This window comes from Lupinus angustifolius, chromosome LG05, assembly GCF_001865875.1.
Source record: "Lupinus angustifolius cultivar Tanjil chromosome LG05, LupAngTanjil_v1.0, whole genome shotgun sequence".
Lineage (NCBI taxonomy): Eukaryota > Viridiplantae > Streptophyta > Magnoliopsida > Fabales > Fabaceae > Lupinus > Lupinus angustifolius.
Window position 1 is genome coordinate 1851657 of NC_032013.1, and position 25572 is coordinate 1877228.

General features: G+C 32.3%; 4 protein-coding genes across 9 annotated transcripts; 1 reads left to right on the plus strand and 3 right to left on the minus strand.

Annotated features, from left to right (window-relative positions):
• On the plus strand, positions 484–3691 carry LOC109347396 (UDP-arabinopyranose mutase 1-like). 2 transcript variants are annotated; one of them, XM_019587227.1, is made up of 5 exons: positions 484–917; positions 1624–1874; positions 2192–2360; positions 2872–3205; positions 3246–3691. In XM_019587227.1, the coding sequence occupies exons 1-4, from the start codon at positions 594–596 to the stop codon at positions 3199–3201; spliced, it is 1074 nt and encodes a 357-aa protein (XP_019442772.1). In that variant the 5' UTR covers positions 484–593; the 3' UTR covers positions 3202–3205; positions 3246–3691. The 2 variants fall into 2 exon arrangements, with proteins under 2 accessions (XP_019442772.1, XP_019442771.1); XM_019587226.1 differs by having other exon boundaries at positions 2872–3691.
• LOC109347393 (probable tRNA (guanine(26)-N(2))-dimethyltransferase 1) lies at positions 4636–10649 on the minus strand. Of its 4 annotated transcripts, none has more exons than XM_019587219.1 (13): positions 10448–10648; positions 9219–9569; positions 8979–9066; positions 8644–8765; positions 8360–8499; positions 8197–8269; positions 7980–8068; positions 7751–7856; positions 6849–7061; positions 6499–6693; positions 6155–6232; positions 5582–5801; positions 4636–4941 (listed from the first exon to the last, which is right to left on the minus strand). In XM_019587219.1, exons 1-13 carry the CDS (start codon positions 10541–10543, stop codon positions 4934–4936), a joined length of 1779 nt encoding a protein of 592 aa, XP_019442764.1. In that variant the 5' UTR covers positions 10544–10648; the 3' UTR covers positions 4636–4933. The 4 variants fall into 4 exon arrangements, with proteins under 4 accessions (XP_019442764.1, XP_019442765.1, XP_019442766.1 ...); XM_019587220.1 differs by having other exon boundaries at positions 5606–5801; positions 10448–10647; XM_019587221.1 differs by lacking the exon at positions 5582–5801 and having other exon boundaries at positions 10448–10649.
• On the minus strand, positions 11822–16225 carry LOC109347395 (calcium/calmodulin-regulated receptor-like kinase 2). 2 transcript variants are annotated; one of them, XM_019587223.1, is made up of 8 exons: positions 16031–16225; positions 14612–15003; positions 14318–14471; positions 13569–13695; positions 13294–13376; positions 13145–13216; positions 12350–12553; positions 11822–12243 (listed from the first exon to the last, which is right to left on the minus strand). In XM_019587223.1, the coding sequence occupies exons 2-8, from the start codon at positions 14935–14937 to the stop codon at positions 11935–11937; spliced, it is 1275 nt and encodes a 424-aa protein (XP_019442768.1). In that variant the 5' UTR covers positions 14938–15003; positions 16031–16225; the 3' UTR covers positions 11822–11934. The 2 variants fall into 2 exon arrangements, with proteins under 2 accessions (XP_019442768.1, XP_019442769.1); XM_019587224.1 differs by lacking the exon at positions 16031–16225 and having other exon boundaries at positions 14612–15331.
• Positions 20539–24566, minus strand: LOC109347394 (sodium-coupled neutral amino acid transporter 2-like). Its single transcript, XM_019587222.1, has 6 exons — positions 24302–24566; positions 23716–24204; positions 22712–22864; positions 21862–22065; positions 21175–21640; positions 20539–20727 (listed from the first exon to the last, which is right to left on the minus strand). The coding sequence occupies exons 2-6, from the start codon at positions 24146–24148 to the stop codon at positions 20619–20621; spliced, it is 1365 nt and encodes a 454-aa protein (XP_019442767.1). The 5' UTR covers positions 24149–24204; positions 24302–24566; the 3' UTR covers positions 20539–20618.

The following is a 25572-nucleotide window of genomic DNA, read 5'->3' on the forward strand; positions in this document are numbered from 1 at the left end:
TTACACTATCAATATATTTATATTTATTATTAACTCTTAAATACAAATAATATATCATATATTAGTTATATTTAAAATCTTACGATACATAAATATTATACTCATAATATATATATTAGTCTTTTGGGTTTCCACATTCACAGGATTTAAAACTAGATTTGAATGGAAAGATATGCATTTCCCTTTATGATTATGATGAAAAGTTATCCCTCATAACACGCATGATGAATTTTCAATAAAATATGAACCCTATTTTTTTGTTGATGAAACATGAACCTCTCTTTTGTTATTTGTTTCATCCACAAAGTTACCACATTGCATGGCCACCCCTAAGAAAGGGTCATAGTTTACCTTCAACATTCAGACACATCAACCCTACTTTAAGTCCTTTTAACCCTACATTAGTGCCTATAACTTAGGTACATCACATGTTACTCTTTCACTTTCTCTTCCTCTTATATTCACTCTCACTCACTTCATAAACCTCATTCACTCTCTCATTCTCTCCTTCACACACCAGAAGAAGAAGGAAAAAAAAGCACTTTTCTCTTATCAACTTTTTTCAAGTTTTCAACCTTACCCTTTTGTGCAATATGGCTAATGCTTTTGTTGCACCACCACCACCATTGAAAGATGAGCTTGATATTGTGATACCTACAATAAGGAACCTTGATTTTCTTGAAATGTGGAGGCCATTTTTTGAGCCTTATCATTTGATTATTGTTCAAGATGGTGACCCATCAAAAACTATTAAGGTTCCTTCTGGTTTTGATTATGAGCTTTATAACCGTAATGATATCAACAAGATTCTTGGTCCTAGGTCATCTTGTATCTCATTCAAGGATTCTGCTTGTCGTTGCTTTGGTTACATGGTGTCTAAGAAGAAATATATCTTCACCATTGATGATGATTGCTTTGTGAGTTTTCTAATTATTGCCTTTTCTTTCTTCTTCTTTTTTTGTTTTCTTAGTGTTTTTTTGCTAAACAATTTAATGGCATGCATGCACTTTTTTCTCATATCATTATGTGGAGGAGAGAGATAAACACGAGTATTATTAAACTTCATTTCTTTTATCTCTCTCCTCTACATGTTCGAGAAAAAATGACATCAGACGATTTGTTAGAAGCAAATCAAGCATTAATATTGTGAAGAAAATCAGATTTTGAATACCCGGTTTTGCTCAACAAAACTAGCTCTTACTGAGCGAGAACGAGGATTTCGCAAAACAAAACTATCTCTCACTAAATGATAATTGAACAAGAAGTTTTTATGATACCCATTAAGCGAGCCAGAACTTGGTGAATAAGCATAATTATACTATTCATATGATTAAAACTTACTCAACCTAATTTTCTATATATATATATCTATAGTTCTACACATTAATTTTGGCACGCACCCCAAATGTTAAGAAGGTGCATATATATGATCTGAATGTCTAACAAGTTCTATCTTTTTTCTGATCCATGAGTTTTGTTTAAAGAAATCTTCATGTGACTTTTTTCTTTAGGTACCCTGCAACAATATAATATCTTCTATTGTTAGCTTTATCTCTTTATTTTACTAACCATATAGGATTCATTTTTTGTATTCTTATGAATATATTTTTGTGTGTGACTTAGGTGGCTAATGATCCATCTGGAAAAGCTGTTAATGCACTTCAGCAACATATTAAGAACCTTCTATGTCCATCAACTCCATTGTTTTTCAATACTCTCTATGACCCTTTCAGAGAAGGTGCAGATTTTGTTCGTGGCTACCCTTTTAGTCTTCGTGAAGGTGTACCCACTGCTATTTCTCATGGACTCTGGCTCAATATCCCTGACTATGATGCTCCTACACAGCTTGTCAAGCCTCTTGAAAGGAACACGAGGTATATTTAAATTACAGTTGTTGTCACAATTACAGTTATTACTTTCGAGGTCAATATGGTTGTTGTCATGCAGATCGCAGTCGTGGCAGCATGACATTTTTTATAATTAAATATTTTTTAATTTGATGTTGCCCGAATGCAATCTAATGTGATTGTTTTACGTCCTCGTTGTGGCCAGTGTCATACATAATTACGGGGTGATTCGTAATATTGTGGTTGCATCAGCTGATGTGGTCCACAATATAGTAGGCTTATGAACCAAGAATTCAATGATTTAAAACTAGTACCTAATGTTTGAATATGATTATGTGTATAAGGTATGTGGATACTGTTCTTACTATTCCCAAAGGAACATTGTTTCCTATGTGTGGAATGAATTTGGCATTCGATCGTGATCTTATTGGACCAGCAATGTACTTTGGTCTCATGGGAGATGGTCAACCAATTGGTCGCTATGATGACATGTGGGCTGGCTGGTGCTGCAAGGTTCAATTTTTCCACTTTATTTGATCTATAATTCTTGTTACTTATGATTCAGAACATGAACACAATCTTATAGAAACATAGTTAATGATTATGTTGATGAGCAAATAAAATATCACATCTTTATATGTTTAATATGTTCCCGTGTTTTGAATTGGGATTGTGGTTGCAATTGTGGCACATAACAGTTATGGTTATTGTGATGTGGATTGCGGCCATTGCAGTATGAATTTTTTGTAATTAAAAAAATATTTTTGAAATTGATGTGGTTACTTTGCGGCTCGATATGGTCACACCATTGTGATTTGGCATCACACTGCAATTAAATTATGGTGTGACGTAGTTGTGGCAGCTACCACAATCACAATATTGTGGCCATATCATATTAGGCAATGCGGTCCATAATTTAAACCAATGGTGTGTTTAAAAACAGAACAGAACATGAGAATCAATGAGAATAGGACACTATTATTGCACACACAACTTAGTGATATTTTGATGATAATTTTTTCAGGTTATCTGTGACCACTTGGGGCTAGGAATCAAGACTGGTTTACCTTATATCTATCACAGTAAGGCAAGTAACCCATTTGTGAACCTTAGGAAAGAGTACAAAGGCATATTCTGGCAGGAAGATATTATTCCATTCTTTCAAAGCCTTACTCTTCCAAAAGAAGCCACTACTGTTCAAAAGTGCTATATTGAACTTTCCAAACAAGTTAAGGAAAAACTCTCAAAGATAGATCCTTACTTTGACAAGCTTGCAGATGCTATGGTTACTTGGATTGAAGCTTGGGATGAACTTAACCCACAAGGACCATCTCAGGCCAATGGCAAAGCATAAATCACTTTTTGGTTAACTGCAAAACTGCCATAGAACTTGAATTGCAGCTATTTATGTTATACTATATATTATTTTTGAGTACCTATTTATCGAGAGGGTGAGCATCGGTGGAACAGTAAGGTTGTTAATTAGCCTCCTGAAAACAGTCTTTTCATTTGCAAGGTTAAGACTGTCAAGATCTGTTCTTTTCAACCCCAAAGTCGGGAGCCTCCTGCACTGGCCTGCCCTTTTTACTTATGTTATGGTTACTTAAAATTTACAGTATTTGCTATCTGTAATTCTGTTTCTTTTTTTAACTTCATGCTTTGAGTTTAGAAACAAATAAAGTACAATGGTCTAGGTCATTGTTTTCTTGTCATTTTTGTTTGAGGGGTAGAGATCAGTGCAGGACCTTATATAAGAATGCACTGAGTTTTATGTGAAGCAAGTGTTATAGGAATAATATCAATGTATGGCATATTTATTATTGAATATTGATTTGTATTTTAAACTGAATTGTTCAGGAGTTTGATTTTTTATTTGATAATTCACTACCACTGAGATAAAAATCATGAGAGTAGCATGAAAATTTAAATGAAGTTATACAATTAGTTTCTAGAACATCATGAAAATTTGGAACTAGAAATCTAATAAAGTAATGGCTATTTACAATAAATATATCCAGAAATTCAGTATTTTGGTAGAAGAATAAAAATTCAATTTTGGAAATTGTCTTATCAAGTTTTTCATCATTCTAGTAGTTAATCCCCTTTACTTTCACATGGTAAAATAAGCATATATTGTATAGTAGCTACATAGACATGTCCACATCCTTTGTAAGACTTGAAGCTTTTAGCATTTGTTCTATTTGAAAGTTGTCACTGCATCAGCAGGATCCAGCTGTGATTTTGGTTCCATTGGGTAGATACCAGTACCACTCTTTTGACTTTTTCCGACCACTGACCGATTTTAGTACGATATTAATAACATTGATATATTTATATATCAACTATTCATTGTGTTAATTCAGTACATTTTTACTTTTAAAGTGCAAAATACACTAGGGGAGGGAAATATGTGAAAAATAGCCTTGAAATTGAAAAGCAATTTCATACAAGAACAAAGTGCTATAACTATTTAGCAACAAAGTCAAGACTCATCATTTGCAAAGTGAGACTTTGGTTATACACTACTTATCACCTTAAGTACTAATTTCAAGTATTTCTTTTATTTATATAATATATAATATATACATATATTAGAATTATTTTTAAATTAAATAACCATTTTAAAAACACAATACAACAATAAATCTAGTCACACGCCATGTTTATGAAAGATGGGCATTGAATAATAAGCATAGTACTTATGCTTCTCAGTGCCATGTTTGATAAGGAAGAAAAACACTTCCCAAGGCACAATAAATAAGAGGAGAAACAATGTTCTTTTTTTTCAAAGTTTTACTTTAGAGGTTTTCTTGCAACAAATATCCAACCATATTTAGATTTTACAACTAATAATCCTTCAAATAACTCACTATTTTTAAGGGTGCAATACAATCTAAATTTCTCACACTTAATATTGGTGAGTTTAATAAATAAGCCCAAAGTACAACATTAAACTTCTTACCTGAACCACTTGCATTTAGTGCCTAACCTTTTTGCATATAGTATATTTTTTTATTAAACAAAGTTATTATCTTGGAAGCACTTGCAAGCAATTTCCATTCAAGTAACCAAACATTGAATTTCCTTCAAGAACCTGCATGCCCAAATTTGTTCATCAGAAAAATCTTTCAGTATTTTTCCACAGGGTGTGAATGCATAAAGGATACAACATCATCAACATAGAACTTCAGATATGCAAGAGAAAGAGCTCTAGATATGCAACTTTTTTTCCTTTAGTTAAATATTTCAGTTTACGACTTTTATACATTGTCACTGCATCGTTCACATTCATGTTTAATCATCATTACTCTTCAAAAAAAGTAATACAAGTAATGGTGAATGATATATTGATTGTATATATATTTTTACACTGACAGTACATAGATATTACACTCTAATTATTGTACTATTGCTGAAAAACATGGTTCCCTTAGTAAATTGTGGAAATTCAACTATAACAAGAGAGATACAGATTAACTGAGAAAAGCATTTTCCCCACAATACAAGTTCCAGAAACTAAAAATTGCTAGATTCAAATTTCTAATTTGATGCAAAGTACCTTAATATTGCCATACCTAACTGAGGAACAAGGCACACTATCTAGTTATCTCACTCTGCAAAATTTAGTGAAAACAAAAAGGCTTTCTCTACTAACCAAACAATATAGCATATCCAAGACTCCTAGATTGATGAATGAATTTCAAGAACATCATTTATGAGCTAAGATGTGATACCATCCTCGGTCTTCGGCTTCTTACTTTTAGATTCTTCATTGTCTTCCTGGTTGAGAACTCCATTAACTGCTGCTTCTCCCAAAATGGAGACATGCTTGCTAGTAATAGTACGTCCCGCCCTAAGTTTTGGACCCCAGTATCTTTCAGGATTTGGGAGAAAGCGGGCAACCTTCTTAGCTTGTGCCTTGCTAAGAGACGCTACAGCTCGAGTAAAGTTCGCCTAAAAGGGCCACAGATAAGACAAGTTTTAGATGTCAACAACCGGAATGAAGTAAGGCTTAAAAAAGCGATTTTCGCAAAAGTGAATCTTCATGGCCCAAGCATGGTCACAGCCCTTACTGTATGCTATAACTATAAGCATTGGATTATATAAATTACATAAATATTCTCAATTTCTCATGTCTTGTAATTTTGTGGTTAAAAAATACATGAATAACTGATCGGAAGATGTGCATTTGTGTTTGCCTGCCTCGTGCTTCATCCGCACCGAAGAGCACATAATAGAGGTGAGAACGAGAAGGGGGAATAGCCCTACATTTAACATGAGAATAAAACTTGAGGGGTTAAACATACCTGAAGAACAGGTTCCTTCGCAAGTATGACACTTCCTGGAAGATCTTCAGCCTGAGCCTTCACCGGATGAGTTTTCACCTATAGAGACGTAAATCAGTGATCTAAGAGTCACAAAGAAAATCATTCTGACTTCCATCCCCAGAATACTAAAACATTACGAAACGCGCCATTCATGTAACAATAAGTTTTAGTCATCTGTAGTTAAAAAGGGACAGTCCAGTATATATATAAGCAAGATTTCACACATAGCATATACAGCAAAAGAGTTCCAATATATAAACACAACAAGCCTTAACCATGAACTGAAAGATAGTAATAATTAATTATGGGTAACAATGACTTACCCAGCAGCGCATTATATCCCAAATGACATCCATGGGTGCATCTGATTTAAGCCCCAAAGGATTAACATGAGTTCCAGTTATTCGATAGCCAGCATTAATCACGGCAGAACGAAACATGATTGCCGATGGAGAAGTGCATTTGAGTGTTGCACAGAGGTTGTGCAGGCTCAGAAAAAGGGGAACATCTGGCAATTCCTGAAAACAATAATGAAGTATTAGAATAACTACATAAGGAAAATAATTTCCAGTAAGACCACGCGAAGACACACACCATATGGTTCACATATCTGAATAATGTTATTCCATGTTATGTGCATTGTGTCAAACAATAGACTTCATAAAAAAAACACCTCTGAAACTGTAGTCAACACGGCAGATATGCGATCATAAGCAGGATAGCTGGCCTTCATAGATTTCACATCTGCTAGCATAGAAGCGATCCATTCTTGGTCGTGGATCGGAGCAGACCATATAGGGCCACCCATATTGAACTTTTTCCCACAATCAGTGCATGCTTGAGGAACAACAGGACCATAGCCAGGCAAATATCTGACGCTAGTATTCTGAAAAACGGAATAATGAAAATAAAGTCTCCCTCTTCAAGGCATCATTGCATTTAATATAATGATCATCCATCCAAACTCCTATGTTTCAGGATAAATTTTTCAAGGAAATGACACTTATAAAATATTATAGTTCCCAAAATTAAATCATCCACATAGCAAGCGAAATAGGCAAAGCAATCATGAGGCTGGATGTATGAACGAGAGCACAACGATAAAAGAGATATTCACGCTGACAATAGCTTTAATAATTACAGAACTCTACGAACATCATATTGTACTAAAATGCCAATAGACAGAGAAATAAGTACTGAAGTACATACATAGACATAGATATGGCATGTGCAACTTGTATGCAAAAGCAAACTTAAGGCAACAGATATAGATTTTTTCAAAACAATAGGATGTAATGTATCTTGATTAGTTGAATTAGTATGATATAACAATGTAGTGATGAATATGCTCAGTGATGAGGTAGAAATGTTCAATTGTTACAGGGAATATGATATTTCTATGTTCTTTTATGTATTTGTTTGTTCAGGTAACGAAGTTTACTTTTTACCTAAAAAAGCAGTGAATCAGAATTAATATTGTTTTCAAATCCAGCTACTGCTATACGTAAACAAATGAGTTTCAGTGCAGTAAGGTAGCAAAACGGTGCATACGACAGACTAAGAAAATATATAAACCTTGGAAATGCTCCTCCCAATGGGCTGTAGGTGGAAAGAATCACAACCGGTGCACTGATAAACATATGAAAGCTTTAGGGGAGTGTTTTTCATGGCACCAGCAGAGCTGCAACCAATTATTTTATCACAGTTTTAGTCAAATAAAATATTGTAATGTGGTGGAATCATGATTTCATGGACACTAACAAATTTGATACTATAAAGACAGAACGGTGAAACCAAGACTTACCTATATATGCGAACAAAAACGCGGACGTAGAAGTCCATCTGAACAGATAGTACAGGAACAATATACCGCTTGTAACGATTAGCATGGCTCTGCATGCCACAAGAGCAAAATATTATATTTATAAACAATAAAATAAGCAGTAAAATGATAGATAGTAAATTCATCCAAAATTCATTGTTAGGAGAAACAGCATTATCTATAATATGTATATGTGTACCTCAATGGAAGCCAGAAGGATCCTCAAAGCCATTTCATGACAATATTTTCCTCTAAGTGGGTATGACCCATATCTAGTATGAATAGCAATTGCAAGAAGTTCAGTCCACTAATCAAACTATTGTCAAGTGAAAGTTCATAACCAATAAGAGTATTAACATTACTTTGAATAGCAAACCTCCCCATTTCCACCGCAGAGCACTGCCATATCTGTTGCCGTACACATCAGCATGCCTCCATCAACAACAGATTGAACTGCTGAATCTAGAAACACAGAAGGCGAACCGTAAGGATCAAGATCAACCTGAAAAAAGTAGAGAACATTAAGACCATAAAAGTGGTTGAAGTTGTGGACCTATATTATATGGTCTGGGATAAGTTTCACCAAACTAAGTTTTTTTAGATTAAAACGTGAGAATAAACCCACAAAGCAGTAGCATCCACTTACCATATCAAATTCTTTCGGGTGAGTTAGCATGTATACGCGCGCATCAGCAAGATGAGACTCCACTTTGGAAACTGCAACTGAACCATTGAATTTGATGTTCCTTCTGCAAGCTTCCACAGAAGCTGCAAGAAGCAAAAATCAGGACTAAGAGCGCAGACGCATAATCTTAATGATCAAAGACGAAGCACGAACCACAAACAAAAGGTAACTATTATAGCTACATGAAAAGCAGACAAACCACTTAAAGGTAGAGTTTTCCGTATTTAAAACAAATAGAATTGCAAGACAATATACGACATTTGTTTTTTATGTAAACTTTAAAATCCATGAAGCACCTGTATCATTGTCCAGAGCAACAACCTGACCAATCCCTTCTACTTCACGGGCATATCTGAGAGCCCTTAACCCAGAAGCTGACAAGGCCTGTATGCAGGCAAAAAAATTATAGTTGTTCTGAATTTGAGTCGCGGAGAATTTTTTTAAAACCATATATTAAACGGAAAGATAATTGTGATATTATGATGCTTGGATGACATGTACAAGTTACACGAACGGAACTGAAAATTATAGAAAACCTCAAGAACTCTTGGCGGCTTCAGTTCCTTCCTTGCTTTGACTTCTGTGAGATTGATTTGCTCTTCTGTAGTGTTGCATTCTTCAGTAGTTTTGACCGATCCTTCCATAGTACTAAATGGTTCTGCTTCTTCTGGAGATATCTCTTCCTCTACCTTGCATTCTCCATTAGATTTAGGATCTTCTGGTGGAGTTTCCTGAGGCACTTCTTCCTCCATAACAGATTCCGAAGAATTGTTTTCAGAAACTTTATGTGCCCCTTTAATTCGCTTAGACAACATTGCATCATGCTCCTCCTTACGTTTTGATATAAATGTTCGCAAAACAGCAATTGACATATCTCTGTTATTAACCTGGTGGTTCGAAGTCGGAGGAATAAAACATTAGTGTCATTCCTCAACCACAAATTCAAACAAACCTTTCCAAAATGCTACAATAAACAAAAGTTAAAATTTTCTGCAGACATGAACCAAATAAAAAAAGACATTACATAAAACCGTATCAAAGATAGAGAATAACGAGTTTAGCTGATAAAACCTAAAGTCTAAACTGTAGATGCCTTAGATATTCAACTGATAATCAAAGAGCTATCTAGTACCAATACTTCAAAATGGCTGCCGTATAAGCGCCACATCGGATACTTCCATACTTTGGCATACTTTCATCTTAGTATCTTTCAATTATTTTATGAAACTTTTTCCATATTAAAGCATCTGTATCTTATTGTGTCCTACCCCAATCCGATATCATCCATATTCATGCTTCCTATGCAAAGAAGCAACAATAAACAACATCTCAAACAATTTATACCCACAAAGTAATTCAAGGGTTTTAATATCACTCCCCTATTTAAATTACAAGTTTTCATTTTTCTTCACTTCCCATTATTATCGTGAGTTTGGCACAATAGTAAGGTTATTGCCTAGTGACCATGGGTCGTGACTCGTGAGTAAAAGAGTCTCTCTGCTTCCGAAGTAAGGCTACATATATCTACCCTCACTACTAAGTGAGAGCATCATGTATTGGGTCGCCCCTTCCCATCATTTTTTTTCTATCATGAACCAAACACAATTTCTCACAAAACCATTGAATATTCAACAAGAACATACCCAATTAAAAATAAAAGAAATACTTCAAATGGGTTTTTCATCACAAGCAAAGTTCCAAAGCCAACAAAGAAATAATAAAATTAAAAATATAAAAAAAATTAAAAAAACCAAACAAAGTAAACCTGGGCTTTGTTATAGAAAACTTCATTTTTGGCATGCATAAGAATCTCAGCTTCACCTTCCTTGATAATCTTATAATCATTCATATCTGTTGTCATTGTGACACTTATATTATGGTGAACAAAGAGAAGAAGAATTGAATAGAGAAAATGGGTTTGTTGCAGTACGACAAAGTTTCAATTTTTATGAGAGTATCAGTTATATTATAATATAAGATAGAAGACATTGGTTTCAGATGTGGTAATAAACTAATAACTGCACTGCAAAGCGCAAACCCTACTACTACTCCACTAACCAATTTTCAACTTCTCTTCTGCCCAAATGTTTCTTTTTAATTTATATTTACTAAGTTACTATTGTAAAAAGGAATTACTTGTTTGTTATATATGCAGCATAAATTTTTCCCATTGAGAAATTATATTCTTATTTAGATTTTATTCTTATTATTTCTCTAATATAATATTACAATTAGTACTAATTATATATTTTATTTTAAAAAATTAGAATGTATTTTTGTATTGAATGTATTTTATATTATTATATTATAATTTTTATTGGATATTTTATGTTTATATTACATATTCAATTTTTATATATTTCATTTTTTTGAATTAAAATGTATTTGTTGTCTTTGGTGTACTTTATATTATATTTTTTTTTTTATGATAATGTTTAATGTAAGGTGAGATATGTGGTTAATTAATATATTGGTGGTAGTTGCTTAGGATTATATAGTTTTTTTGTAAAAATTAAATAATGTTATGGGCAATATAGGAAATGAAAATTACACCATGAGGGAAGTTATTTCAAGTTTTGACTTTATATATAGTATAGAAGTATAGATGTTCAACTTAAGATGAGAGGTAAGAATGACAATGAATTTGAATGAGTCCGGATAGTGGATTACCTGGACCCACTATGTTGCTTCATTTTTTGACCCATACTCGTGCTAATACCCACTAGGTATGCTATCTTCGGGTCATTGGGTATCAATCGGATTTGCTGATATCCACAAATTGAAAAATATTAAAAATAGTTGTGAAAAATTTAGTAATTATGTGTTTGTTTCCTACAATATTATATATTATTTAATCAATTAACAAGAAAAAAAGTTATAATTTAAATATTTAAACATAATTTAAATTGTTTATTAAGCATAACTCATTTTACTCAAGCAAACATAAAAAACAAAGTCACTACTTCAACATGATGATGTAAAATTGATTTAGTAAGAAACAAACATAAAAATTGTTTATTAAGCATAATTATAAACATTTGGCACTGTGTTCTGATCTATCCATTTTCTCACCCTTTAGTCCTGCACCTAAATTTTGTCTATGAAATTGGTTATTTTAAGAACTAGTTGGAAATACATCTTACACAAAATTTGACACATCATATTTTTCATTAGCCATATGTTTCATTAATTATGATGTTAAGTTCTTGGGACTACAAAGATTTTTCACCCCAAATATACAACTAATTGTGTTCATCCATTTTCTTTGATGTCCATAGTGGCTATCCTGCTCAATTCAACATGCCGATCTTCTAATCGACTCACAGCTCTGGAAAAGTCATCGCTCGCATACGACATGTTCTGTCCTATCGCATGGCGCTGCCGCCTTTGCTTTATCCACGATATACTCTGTGAAACCTCGCCTATTGAAGGTCGTTTCCTCGGTGATTTGTGCAAACACTTGTGTGCAATTTTAGCAAGTTGCCTCACTTCTTCAATGTTGCAGTTTTCCACAATTTGCTTGTCAACAATGCCATCTATGCCATCATGATCCATAGCAGCCTTGGAGTAAAACACAAATAAGCAACATTAGAAAGGATTAATATAATGGCCTATAGTATCATAACTTAAGGCCAAGAAGGTTTTTTCCGAAGCTAAAATAGCTTACAAGGCTAATGTATTCCAACAGATTTTGATGTGGGTGGATGGCAGTGATGAGCTCAAAGATTATGATACCGAAACTGTAGACGTCACTCTTCGTTGTAAACTTGCTTGTGGAAATGTATGCCGGATCCATGTAGCCGTATGTACCTTTAAGGCCAGAATTACGGCCATCAAAGACCTCTTCCTTTGAGAGGCCAAAATCAGCAACCTATATAGGAAAATTTGAAGATGATTAATACTATTAATGTCAAATATAGTTCTCAATACTATTATTTACACTGTTAATGAAAGATGGGCTTCAGAGTTCCAAGGATAAGTTTCGCAGTTCCTTGATCGGTTATTGTGTTGCAGGAGTCTGCAACCTATCAGTAGGACTAATCTACCCCTACAAGCTTATTAAAGAATCAAACACCGGATTATTTATCTCAATAGATTTCTATGTACCGCACCAACCTAGTGGGATTAAGACTTGATTGTTGTTGTATTCATGGCAGGAGATTTCCGTGTCAACGTGAAGAGGAGGAACGCATGTACCATGGAACGTATTTGAAGTGCATGGTACAAGACTAGAATCAAGAATGTATGCGGAAACACACATAGTAAAAAATAATTTTTATTGAGCAACTATTTGAAAAGATTTGTCATTGACAAAATCTCCAAAACAAAATTATTCTGAAACTTCTCCCTAATATGTTTTAATTCACATAATCGGCCTGGACACATAACAAGAAAAACACAGTGTTGTTTGATTTAATATATTATCTTATGCAAATTTAAGACGATGAATTGGCAATCTGACCTTAGCTCGCATCAAGTGATCTAGCAATATGTTGGCAGACTTCAAATCGCGATGTATGACTGGTGGGACAGCCTGTTCCATGCTTATTCATGTTAACCAAATACATCTTAACATAGTATAAGAGAAAGTGTATCGTGGAACATACATACTCCTTCATGAAGGTATTCTATCCCATGTGAAATATCGAGGGCGATTTGCAGCCTTTCATCCCAACTCAATTTCTTTTCTTCACCTACATGCAAACATGGATTATTCTCGATGGACATTGCAAAATAAAAAGAAGGTAAAATCGTAAAGAAAATTTTTAATGAGTTTGATTAATAAAAACATGTAAACATAGATCTGCGTGTCTATTTGACATAATCATGCATATCTTGAAATAGAGCTGTCGCATTAAGAAATCATAAGATTCTTAGTTTCTTACCATATAGAAGATTTGCTAAACTTCCATTACTCATGAACTGATAAACCAGTATGTGTTGTCCTTTATCTACACAATATCCAACCAAATTCACGAGATTGCGATGATGCAGTCTTCCTAGCAGAAGCACCTGAACCAACATATTGTTAAAAATCATAAGTTTAACAACCTTAGCTGATTATCGATGTTAGATTCAAAGCCTGGTCATGTCTTGTTGCATATAAAACCTAGTGGAAGTAAGTCATCTTCCGTGTCACACTGTCGTGCAAAATAAAGGAGCCCATTGCCTCTGTAGGCATGTCCAATGAACCATGGTGAAATGCAAATACAGACCCACAATTCCTTAGTTCATTCAGGAATTTTGATGTTCCAAAATAGGTTGAAGTAACAAGCTCTGTATAATTCGGTATATTGGTCGAATTTCGAGTTAACCTTGGACAATAAACTCTTTTAAGCATGGGGTACTTTATGAAAATGTGAATAATCATTACCTGCATTGGTTCCTCTCAATTTTGATTCAGGCCAACCAACATGCACCAACTCATTAATGAATTTTACATTGGTTTAATGCCTTCAAATTTTAATCTTTTTTATGACCGAAAGAAAGGAAAGGGAAAAAAGAGAGGAATGTGAAAGAAAAATATATGATAGCTATAGAATCCTTTTCTTATACGAAATAAATCAGTAGTAAAAATTATATAAAAAAATCTGAATTCTACATACCTAGTATGAAAATAGTTAATTGCTTATACCTCCGTTTGGAATTCTTTCTCCCCTTGTTTGGAATTGGGTGCAAGCACCTTCACAGCTACCACCTCTCCTGCAGGCATTGTGGCTTTATAAACTGTGCCAAATGATCCTTGTCCCAATGTCGTCGTGAAATTTTGTGTGGCCTTTTGAATTTCTCTGTAACACAAAGTTTCCGATACATCATTATAAAATTTAATGTACCTCTAATAGTTTTCTTTATTTATTTGTCGTGAGATGTCCTACTATCTCCGTTATTTTTTATTCCAAACAAATGCTCAAGAGAGAAATATACGTACTTGTATGAGTACTTAGGAATGCCCGAGGGTGAAGCAAACCGATCTTTGCTTTGCTGACTCCACCAACTAAAAGGAGAGTTTTTGTGTACATTTTCTGATACAGACATGCCCATGGAACTAGTAATAGATGCACTGAAGTCGGTGCTTGTTTCCAATCCATTTGTTCTTATCGGAAGAGTTGTCAAGCTATTCTCATTTGCAGATCGCCTAATATTAGCCCGTTTCTTATACCACCTTATGCCGAAAAATATGAGGAAAGAAATCAGAATTCCAAGGGCCAAACCAACAGTGACACCGATGATAACTAAATCAGCTTGACGAACCATTCTTTAATCTCTCTTTATATTCAAACAATGAAAACATCTTGCAGAAGAGTAGTGCTACGAGGCTCTCTGTCAGAAAGTCGGCAGAATTATATGTTAATTCAACACTTCATCCACCTACAACTAACATAAATTGACCTCTCAAGATAGTAAGTGACTCAAAAAAATTTCTTCTCCCTATTTTCTGAAGAAAGGGGATTTACATATTGGATGGTCATTTGTTGCAAATGCAGTATGATATGCTAATTATTTCAGAAATCATATGTTAAACACATACAAAGGAAGTGTACTATACAAAAGCTAAAAACTTTTTTGTTAAAAACATAGAAGTATTAGCAAAAAAAAATTAAAAAACATACCAACTATAATGAAATATCTAATACTCTCTTCAAATATCTGAACTAGAGGTGAATGAACAATAACACTTTTCTTATTAATCACAAAGTTAAGGAAGCCAACAAAACTGCTTCATTATGCTAGTTTTAGCTTCCCTGACAGATACATCATAGATCCAAACAAATTAGCACAAATAATAAAAACATGTACCAATGTCTATTTTCCATTTAAATTTGCAGTAACAGTAATTACATCAGGGTTTAAGAAATAGTGTGGGATATTCACAAACCCATCAACATAAATTAAATGTACATAATTCAATACTGGAGGGGATACACGTACTCCGGGAGTAAGTTAAAAAAACTTACTTTACATCTTAGTCATTCTAATGGTTCAGATCTATTAACTAATTCAAATCATTCGATTTTCCTATAATGGATGGTTAAGATTTGGATTAAGTTTTTTCAACTTATTCCTGAAGTAAGTGGATCCCCTCACATTCAGTACAATTCAAACAAGAAATATTGAACTTGTGTACAATTCAAACAAACATTGACATATAAAAAAGATCACAACTTTCCACTATTCTCTTAAAACATATTTCAAAACAAAATTCTCCACATAAACAAACCCATCATCATCCATAAAAGTAAAAAACCCATGAACCCAAAAAATAAATAAAATAAAAACCATTCATTGATGATTTCAAACAGAAGCAGAAAAAAAGCAGAAGAAGAGTCTCCATTTAAAACCCACATACCTAATCAGCAGAAAAATGCATGAATAATAGAAAAGTTACTTCTTTTTTCTTTTGGGTGTATGAAGAAAGAAACAAAAAAAGAGGAAATAGTATATTCAGTGTATTAGTATTTGAGAGAGGAAAAGGAAAATGTAGAAGAAGTCTGAGTTGGAGGCTTATTGTGATTGGAAGAGGAATATTTGTAATAGAGTTGGTGGGAGGCAACTTATTAAGGCTTCTATTCAAGTGAAAGTGGCTTTTAATTTAAGGCTTTTTAAGAACTTAAGAGTAAATAAATTGGCTTGGATTGTGTATTAAATATTTAAATTAAATAAGTTCTTGACTTTTTTTTATCAAGTGGGATTTATTAAAGGGTTTCTCTCTTCACCCTTAGGGTGTAATAAGAGTGTTTTTTTTAAAGGGGAAGATATGAGAGTTAGTTAATATGTAATAGAAGTAGTTTTAAAATAATAAAATGTAGTATTTTTTATTTCTTAAAATTCTTAGAGCATCTACGATGGTGCAACCCATTTCTCGTTCTTAAATGAGTCTCACTAATTATTTTATATTTATTTATACTTTTCAACAATTTAAGCAACTCAAATCAAAATCACTTCTAGGGATGTGATTCTATTTCATTCTTATCTAGACACCACAAACATACTCACATTTATATTTTTTTCTCTTGTAACAATTTTTTTCATTTTTTTAATGTTGGCTCACAACTTTAAAAATGTTGTTTATTTAGCTTACCATTGTAAAATAAAAATAATAATTAATCCTCTTTAGTGAACTTGAAGGAATAATGTGTTTATTTCACTAAAAATAATTTTTTTATTACTATTGTGGGTACTAATACCTTGAAGTGAAATCCTTCCAAGATTAAAATTCATCTTTATTTGCTTTTTCTCTTTAATATAACATATAGGATTATATGTAGGTTCTATTTGGTATAGAAGAATAAGGGGAGAAAGAAAATGGGTTAGAGAAGAAAGTTTGTACTTATCTCATTTGATATAAGGGAAATAGGTAAGAAATAAATTAAAAGTGATGGGTACACCCACTTTTATTTTCTTTCCTAAAATGAAGAAAATGTGGTGGAGAACTCAAAGCATATACATTTACTAGAGTGGTCTTATTTTATTTACAACTTAATATTGTTTTGAGGGATCTATTTATCTAATATGGAAAATTTTCTTTTTTTTTCTCTTCAAATTCTTTTATACGTCACTTCTACCAAACAACTCATATAATTTACTCTATTTCCAACAATTGTCTCTTTATCCAAAATCTGTCTTTCTATCTTCTCTTTGTTTATTTCACTTCTAAACAAAATACAACTATATTGTATGTGTAAGGAAACTCAACTAAAAAAATTAATTTATTAGGTTTAGGAATTTATATTACTTTGTCTTTGTTATTCTAAGACTTGTAATATTACTTATTCATTAAGGGCTTGATGTCAGCCATATCTTTTATAAATAAAATTTGGCTGCTCTACTCATCTATCAGTATTTTTAATTAGCTTATGTGTAGCCTTTACATGATAGAACTTCTCAATGAGTAAGAATCAATTGTTAGGACGTAAGTATCTTATGAGAGTCAAACCCAAAAACCAATCAATTTTATGATATAACCTCAAGGGAGTCAAAAGGTGAGAGTGTGCATTAATTGCAAAGCAATGACCCTTAATTAATGGGTCCTAAATATTTTTTCTCATATAACTAATTTTATCTCTAAAGTCTAGATGACAAATATACTAGTGTTTTCATTCTTTCTTAATTTTAATGTGTTGTCAATTATTATCATTTTACACATAAATTTGTTCAATATTTTATTGGTTGTAATTATCCTTATTTTATATTTTATAGCCATTTAACATTCATTATGAAGATGACCCCAAAAAATATAATATATTCAAGTCCCAAATAATTAACATTAATCAAACTAAAAAAATGTATCTTACATTCTCACGATTTGCAACTATTGTTCAAGCTTTATTATAAAATTGTTACTTAATTAAATTCTTTTGACATATAATGTGTAGTTATTTTTATCTCATCACAAATTCTTTTAAGTTATGGTTAAAACTTTAACATATAAGCTTTATATAATTAAATTAGGGGCCTAAAATTTTTCTTACAAGGGCGTATAAAATAAAAGGATCGGTTATACCTCAAGGCTTAAATATCATATTAAACTTGTTATGCTATTCAATGTGTAACTCAAATTATTTGTAAGTTGGTTTTCTATTATTTTAGTGAAAAAGGAAAGTAAGAAATACTTTAAATTTTAAATTAAGAAAGTAACATATAATTTTTTATAAATAAATGAAGAATACTATGATAGATTATTAGGAACTTTACCATGTCATTCTTTATTTGTTTAAAAACCTTATATAACTATTTGACTTTAAAATTAAAAATATGTTGTAACTTCATCAAACATGCCATATCATTGATGTATAACTACACAAAAATGAAATGCCTTCATTTTGATCCTTTAAAGCACTCGTATACCCAACTAGAAATTTATTTATATAAGCATATATATATATATATATGATAAAATCAAAATAAAATTATGAATATTCGTTTAAATTTGATAAATATTGGTTTATCATATATATATATACGAATTTTTTAAAATTTGATAAATATTTGTTTATCATGTATTTCACTATCCTTCTATGATTTAGAGTATTATTTCCTTTTTGATATCTTTGAATTTTATATTCAAAATTACAAGGAAATCAATTCAATTTTTTAGGGCCATAAAGTGGCCTAATCTCTTTAGATAATATCACAACTTTTGTTTTTGTGCGTTATGTGTGATTTTTAATCAATTGTCAAATATTATCTCATTTAAAATATAAAGTTCATTGTCATAAATTTTATCTTTGTCAATAATTGTTTTTCCATATATAGAACAATTGAACTCCATACATCACATTTTTTGTTCATGAAAACACACCATTTTCAAATGCTTCCATCAAAAGTTTATAAAAACACATAATTTTGAAATACTTCAATCAAAAGGTATCACATTTAACCAAACCAATACCTTGATGAAGCAAAGAACGTCTAAGAATAATTAGTTACAGTATAATCAATAAAACATTATTAGATCTAGTTTAAATAATCAAGATTAGATAAATATATACATATAAATTTATAAGTGATTATTTTATACATATAAAAATATTCTTTAAAGATTAATACAATTTTACTATGTTCTCCATTGGGACCACCATGTTAAACATGTCAAATAATTATTTAAATGTTTGTCATAAATAATGCCTAATTAATAATTAATCTTCAATCTTCTTATGCATTCTTCTTGAGTTGTGTTTTCAAAAAATTAGAGTGAAAGCTTATTATATTTGTACATCTCTTGTATAAAAAGTCTGTAAAAATATTGCCATTCTTAAAGTAATAGTAATATTCACCTATGGGTAAATTCATATACTACAAAGAAATTGTTAAGTTTCCAACTTGGCTTTTACAATGAGGAAGGTAGAGGACAAAAAATCTTAGGCAAGATAATTATGAACGATTTATAGATCAATATTTTGTCAAATAACATAATCTATAATAAAATATTATGACATTATTCTATACATATATACTTAATTATTGATTTTTTGTATTTTTTTTATAAACTGATCTTAATAATTACTCTTCATTGGTATCACCAATGATGGAATAAGAATATGAAATTTCAACTATTCTTTTTCAATATATATCATCCAAATGACAAAAATAATGCAACAATGGTCCCTACTCTCTCAAATGTAAATTATCTCATAAAATTAATTTATAATTCTAAGATTGTAGTTGAAAAATTATGGTTATATATAGATTGCAAATTGAATTAGAGTAGTTTGAAAAAAATAATTGTGCAATTAACTGAAATAAATTAAATGATTTAAAATGACATGTAATATTATATTGTGTTAGGATAAAATTGTCATTTTCTAAAAAAATAAAATGAAAAAGCTGAGACATGAATTATTGGAATAACCTATAGATTGAAAAAACTGAGTTATAATGAGGTGATATCTCACTTAGTTAGTTAATAAAATCTCAATAAATGAAGTTATATTAAGGAGAAAAAAAATGTAACAAAGTTGAGTTTTATATATTGTTAATGTATTATATTTTGTCATTGTTAACTTTTTCAAAAAAGTAATATAAATGAAGGATAGATAATGTCTTGACGATGCATAAATATCAAACTATATATTAAATACTTCACATTAACTTATTTCTGCATTTCGTCCTCAATTCTAAAGATTCGTTTACGAGTTGGTTTTTAAAGAAGAAGAAAAAGATTTCACAAGTGCATTTCATGAATATAAAGTCTTTCCGTTATCTCAATTACCTTTTAAAAACCAAATCGTAAATAGACCCGGAAGACCTCTGCTAGCATTCTTACAGCTTGTGTTGTTTTGACTGAATGCTTGAACTAAGTTAATCTTCACCAATAGTAACATACATACAAATGACAAAAAAGAACTCCATAACTTATCTCTTCCTTTGGAAGCATGAACATATGACAAACATAAGCTTCTGAACAAAAATATCTGAAAGATCTTTCACTTCTTCATCTAGGCAAAGGCATCACTATATATAGCCACAACACTTGAGAAGATTGCCAGAACTATCATAATGACAGACAGAATCTTGTCTTGTTTAGTTACTAGGTTGTACCTGTCCCTGTAGTCAAAAAATTGTTTAATGAGAGGATTGATTAATATTCGGAAGTAAGTTCCACGTCACTTGTCTCGTTCTCTCATTGTCAATTGGTTTTGAGATGAAACCTTAATATGATATCAGAGTAAGAGCTCAACTTCTTTTCAATTGTCATGGGCCAAAGCATGCCCTTTAATCGTGGGTCAAAGGTAACCCTTCGCCCGATCTGCCAGGCTTCTTTGGAGGAAGCATGTTGGGAAGTAAGTCCCAAATTGCTTGCCTCGTTCTCCTAGGCATGGTTTAAATACCTGTTAGACTACTCCTCTCATTATCAATTAGTTTTGAGACGAAACTTTTTACGATTAGCAATTAGCATAAACAAGACTCCTAACCATTTCCTCCTTCATTAGTAAAGCTTTAACAACTCTGCATAATATCTATGGACTAATAGAACTCAAAGACAAAACTCACCTAAGTGTGATAGCAGCAGGAAATATGAATCCTACACAAACAGCAACAGTTGCTCCTGTGAACTGGAAAGCATCCCAAATGCTTGGTATGAAATTTGCTCCAAGGAAGATAACACCAATAACTGCAATAGTAATTGATGCAAATCTGAAATTATCTAGAACCAAAGGTCTTGACTTAGAAAATATGAGACCATCTATGTTGATCCTCAGTGGATAGAAGACAACTGGAAATACAAGCATGAGATGTGCAGCGTAGCTAAATCGAACAATGTCATTGAGCACAGAACCAAAAGGAATTCCAAGATCGGTATCAAAATTCGCAAGAACGTCGTCAAGAGTTCCTTCACCAAATAGGAGGAATCCAAAGAAGCTTGTCATTATATAGACTGAAGAGCATAGAGTAAGTGCAGTGCGTACAACGCTATGCATCTGCGCCGAGTCCTCGAGTTCATTATCTATGCTGTGAACTGCAAGTAAAGAGTGCATACAATGCAACCATCAATAGGGAACAAGTTTGAAATTTTGAATAGCATTTAAATCAATCAAGAATATGACACAAAATGTATAACTCCATTCATTGTGATGCTTACATAGAATAAACTATTAAACATATAACTACTGCGATGAAGAGATTTTAGTGTTGCCCAAAGGGAAATGAGCTGCAAAAAGGTTTGAAATTTTTTCATACCATTGTAGTGGCAGATATATGCAGTCACAAGCACAGGAACAACAGTGAACAATTTAAAGAATGAGGCCATATCAGTAATGATTGGGAATAGTCTGGGCATCCCAATGCCTCCGTTGATAATCTTCGCAACTGCGATTCCGACAGCAATGACAAGAAAAACAACTGCAAATCCAACTGATAGTGCAGAAGTGAATCTCAGTGAATCTGCAACCACAGATATAAGGCATGTAAAATCATCATGAGTTTATTACAAAAAGTGAGGCTTAATGAATCACATAACTTGAACAAAAAATATTGCTTATAGATAAGATTTAACATCTTGGTACTTGGTACTAAAATGTATAAAGCAAGAAAGCAAAAAAAATGATCCTGAAATTGCATTACATGTCTACTATGTCATGCCATTTAAGTATCATATTCATAAGCCATAGGTATTTCAATCATCTTCCTAACACTTCCATCTTATTTATGGCCGGTAATTTCAGTAATTTGTAATTTAACAAGTGTCACAACCAGTGATTTAAATTGCAGCCGCAATATTGTGGTTGTGGTGACTGCAACAACGGCATCACATCACAATTGCGGTGTGACTCCAAATCATAATGATGTGGCTGTATCGAGCCACAATGCAACCACATCGAACCGCATTTAGATCACACCAGGCTGCATCGAGCCGCATCGAATTCAAAAATATTTTTTTAATCACAAAATAATTCTCACCGCACTGACCACAATCTGCATCACAATAACCAGAATCACAGTAACCGCAACTGTTATCGCAATCACGAGTGCAACCGCAATTTAAAAAGTGGTTACAACTAATCATTTTCTTTTGTACTTGAACACATACCAATTCTCTTAAAGCTAACCAAAGGTGCAAAGACAAGTAGTGTTGTTAAAAGGAGAACAAAAGTACGGCCAGTCCACCAGTGTACACCAAACCATCCTTCAAGGATACCAGAATGATGATCTCCACCAGAAGAAGTTTCAGAGAGCACATCACCTGCATTGTCAACAATATACAAAACTCAATTACACAACACTATGGTAACATTTTCTAGACATATAATAAAACATACAGATTCTGCTCTATGTTTGGTTTATGTTTTATAAATAGAACAAAACATAACATTATATTAGAAGGTGAAACATTTTAGTTTTACTAACAGCATATTGAAAAGAACAGAATAAAACAATCTGTTTCATCCTGTTGTGTTTGTGTTCCAAGTTGTACCTAAGGTTCTTTCCATAGTAACATAATACATGTTTCTCTTTGGTATGGTTTTGATACATGGTATGCAGTACATTATATTATCAAATATACTGTACGCTATGAGTATACTTAGATATGGTTTTTTAGATTTTAATGGATACACTTTAATTTTTCTAAACTTATTTATGTCTTTTATGAATAATTAAATATGTTAAACTAAATACATCTAAAATTATTCTATAATCATTTTTAAATGATAAAACTTCACACATTTCTAACTAAAAGTGTCCATTTTATATAGTTAAATAAAGCCTACATCTATTAAAAAATCTCATTTTAGATTGAGGTTTTCATTCTTCCCCTCTCATGCAGCAACAACCATTTCCTATTAGCCACCTCCTATGTTTTTACTCTCTTTTTGCTGCTTCTTCTAAGTCATACCTTAGAATGCAGAAGAACCACGAATCGATTCTCGCGAACTGGTTCGTGATACGAAGGAAATACGAGTGAATTATAAAACTATGGTTCTTTCCTTAAGAGATCATCAAGTCCCTAAAACCTAAACTAATGATAACAATGAAAGTCCTATTTCCACCAAACTAAATTTCTCTAAGTACAAGTATTAAGATTATGGCCATTACCAATAATAATCATGTAAACAATCAAAACACCAATGTTGTTGATTATAACACATATCTGCACAAGAGCTGTTCCATATTTCCCAAATGCATCCCCCATTAGGCCACCATAAGAAGTGAGATTCCCTGCCCTTGAAAACCTGATCATAAACTCAATTGACTTCTCAGTCAAGAGAGCCATGAATATGATAGCAAGAAGACCAGGCACCATTCCCAACTCTTTCAAGGTTGCAGGCAAGGACATTACACCAGCACCAATAATTGTGGTGGATAAGTTAATAACAGCTCCATAAAATGAAGCTCCATTAGAATCATCAAAACCAGCATCAGATTTTGGATTAGTCTTTGGTATTAAAGGTGCATTGTTATCAATAATTGCCTTGTTTTTTCTTGATGTTCTCTTCTCTATCTTTGGTGCATGGCTTCCAATATTCATTTTCAGGTTTCAAGTTTTCTCTTTTATGTTGAAAACTTGAAACCAGTTTAACAATTCTGCCATAAACAAAAACACCCATTTTTCAAATTGAAGAAAAAATTCAATCTTTAGAATAATTAATTCATTTCAACTCACAAGTTTAGATATACATACCTGAACAATGAACCTAGATACCCCCAGAATCCAGAAAATGAAAATGACACAATAAAGATTCAAAATTTCAAACCCAAGACAGATTCTGAACGAAACCCAGATAAAAAAATGCAGGTGATGTGCTCTCTGAACCCAAATCTCTCTGGAACTGTTGGGATTTGGAGCCTGGTTTCCCAGAGAGATATGGGTGTGTTCCAAGAAGGTTGGAAATTTGGAACCAAAGAAAAAAATGAAGAAGGGAGAAGATATATTAGAGGCCATAGAAAGTGAACGGTGAAGATTATGATTATGATTATGGTTTGATTATTATAAGCCATCAAATTTGAAAGAAGAGAGAGAAATAATAGATGTATGATAATCATAGTATCAATAATAATAATGTTGTTGAGTATTGGATACAAATTGTTGGAACCATAAACTGTGTTTGTTTGATAAAGATGGCTATTCATTTCGTAGTTTTATAGGTTTCCTTTGAGACTTACGTAAATATTTCTAAGCCCATGCAGGAACTGATTAACATGGGAAGACAAAATACTCAGATTATTATTAGCATATGGTAATATTAATTTTAGTGTGAAATTTGAACTCACTAATCATGTGATTTTTTATGATATGTACACTCTTTTGTCTTTTCATATTTAGGTGTTATGTTATTTTATAATTTGAGTCACATTTACACTAATTTTATAATTTGAATCACATTTACACTAATTTTATACTTTGTCAAGAAAAATTATAGAATACTAGCTTGATAGGTACTCCAGTCTATCAACCCTCTTTCAACATATATGTGTAATACATATACATGAACTAATCAACCTCTTTAACCATGTTCCATTCTTCAACTTAGGTAAATACCGTTGTAATTTGGTTGTGGGCATGAATTATAAAAAACTCTCAAGTCTCATACAGAAGAATTTAGAAAGAAAACAATTCTCAAGTCTCACATTAGAGAGACGAGGAACATGGAAAAAATCTCTTATCTTCATATTTTCTTGCCCCAAGTTGAATGCACTTTCATTCAACATTTCATTCCTCCCTCATATTTTTTGTCGATGCACTTCCGGCAAACTCCTCTCCCTTTCTTTCCGTAGTACTAAGAATTGGCACGGGTAGTCATATTGTAGGCATTTCGAGAACTGACACTAGTAGTCAATATTGAGGGAAAAGAATTGGCACAGATAATCATATTGTATGCATTTCGAGAAATGACACTAATAGTCACTATTATGACAAAAGAATTGACACATGTAGTCATATTGTGGATATTC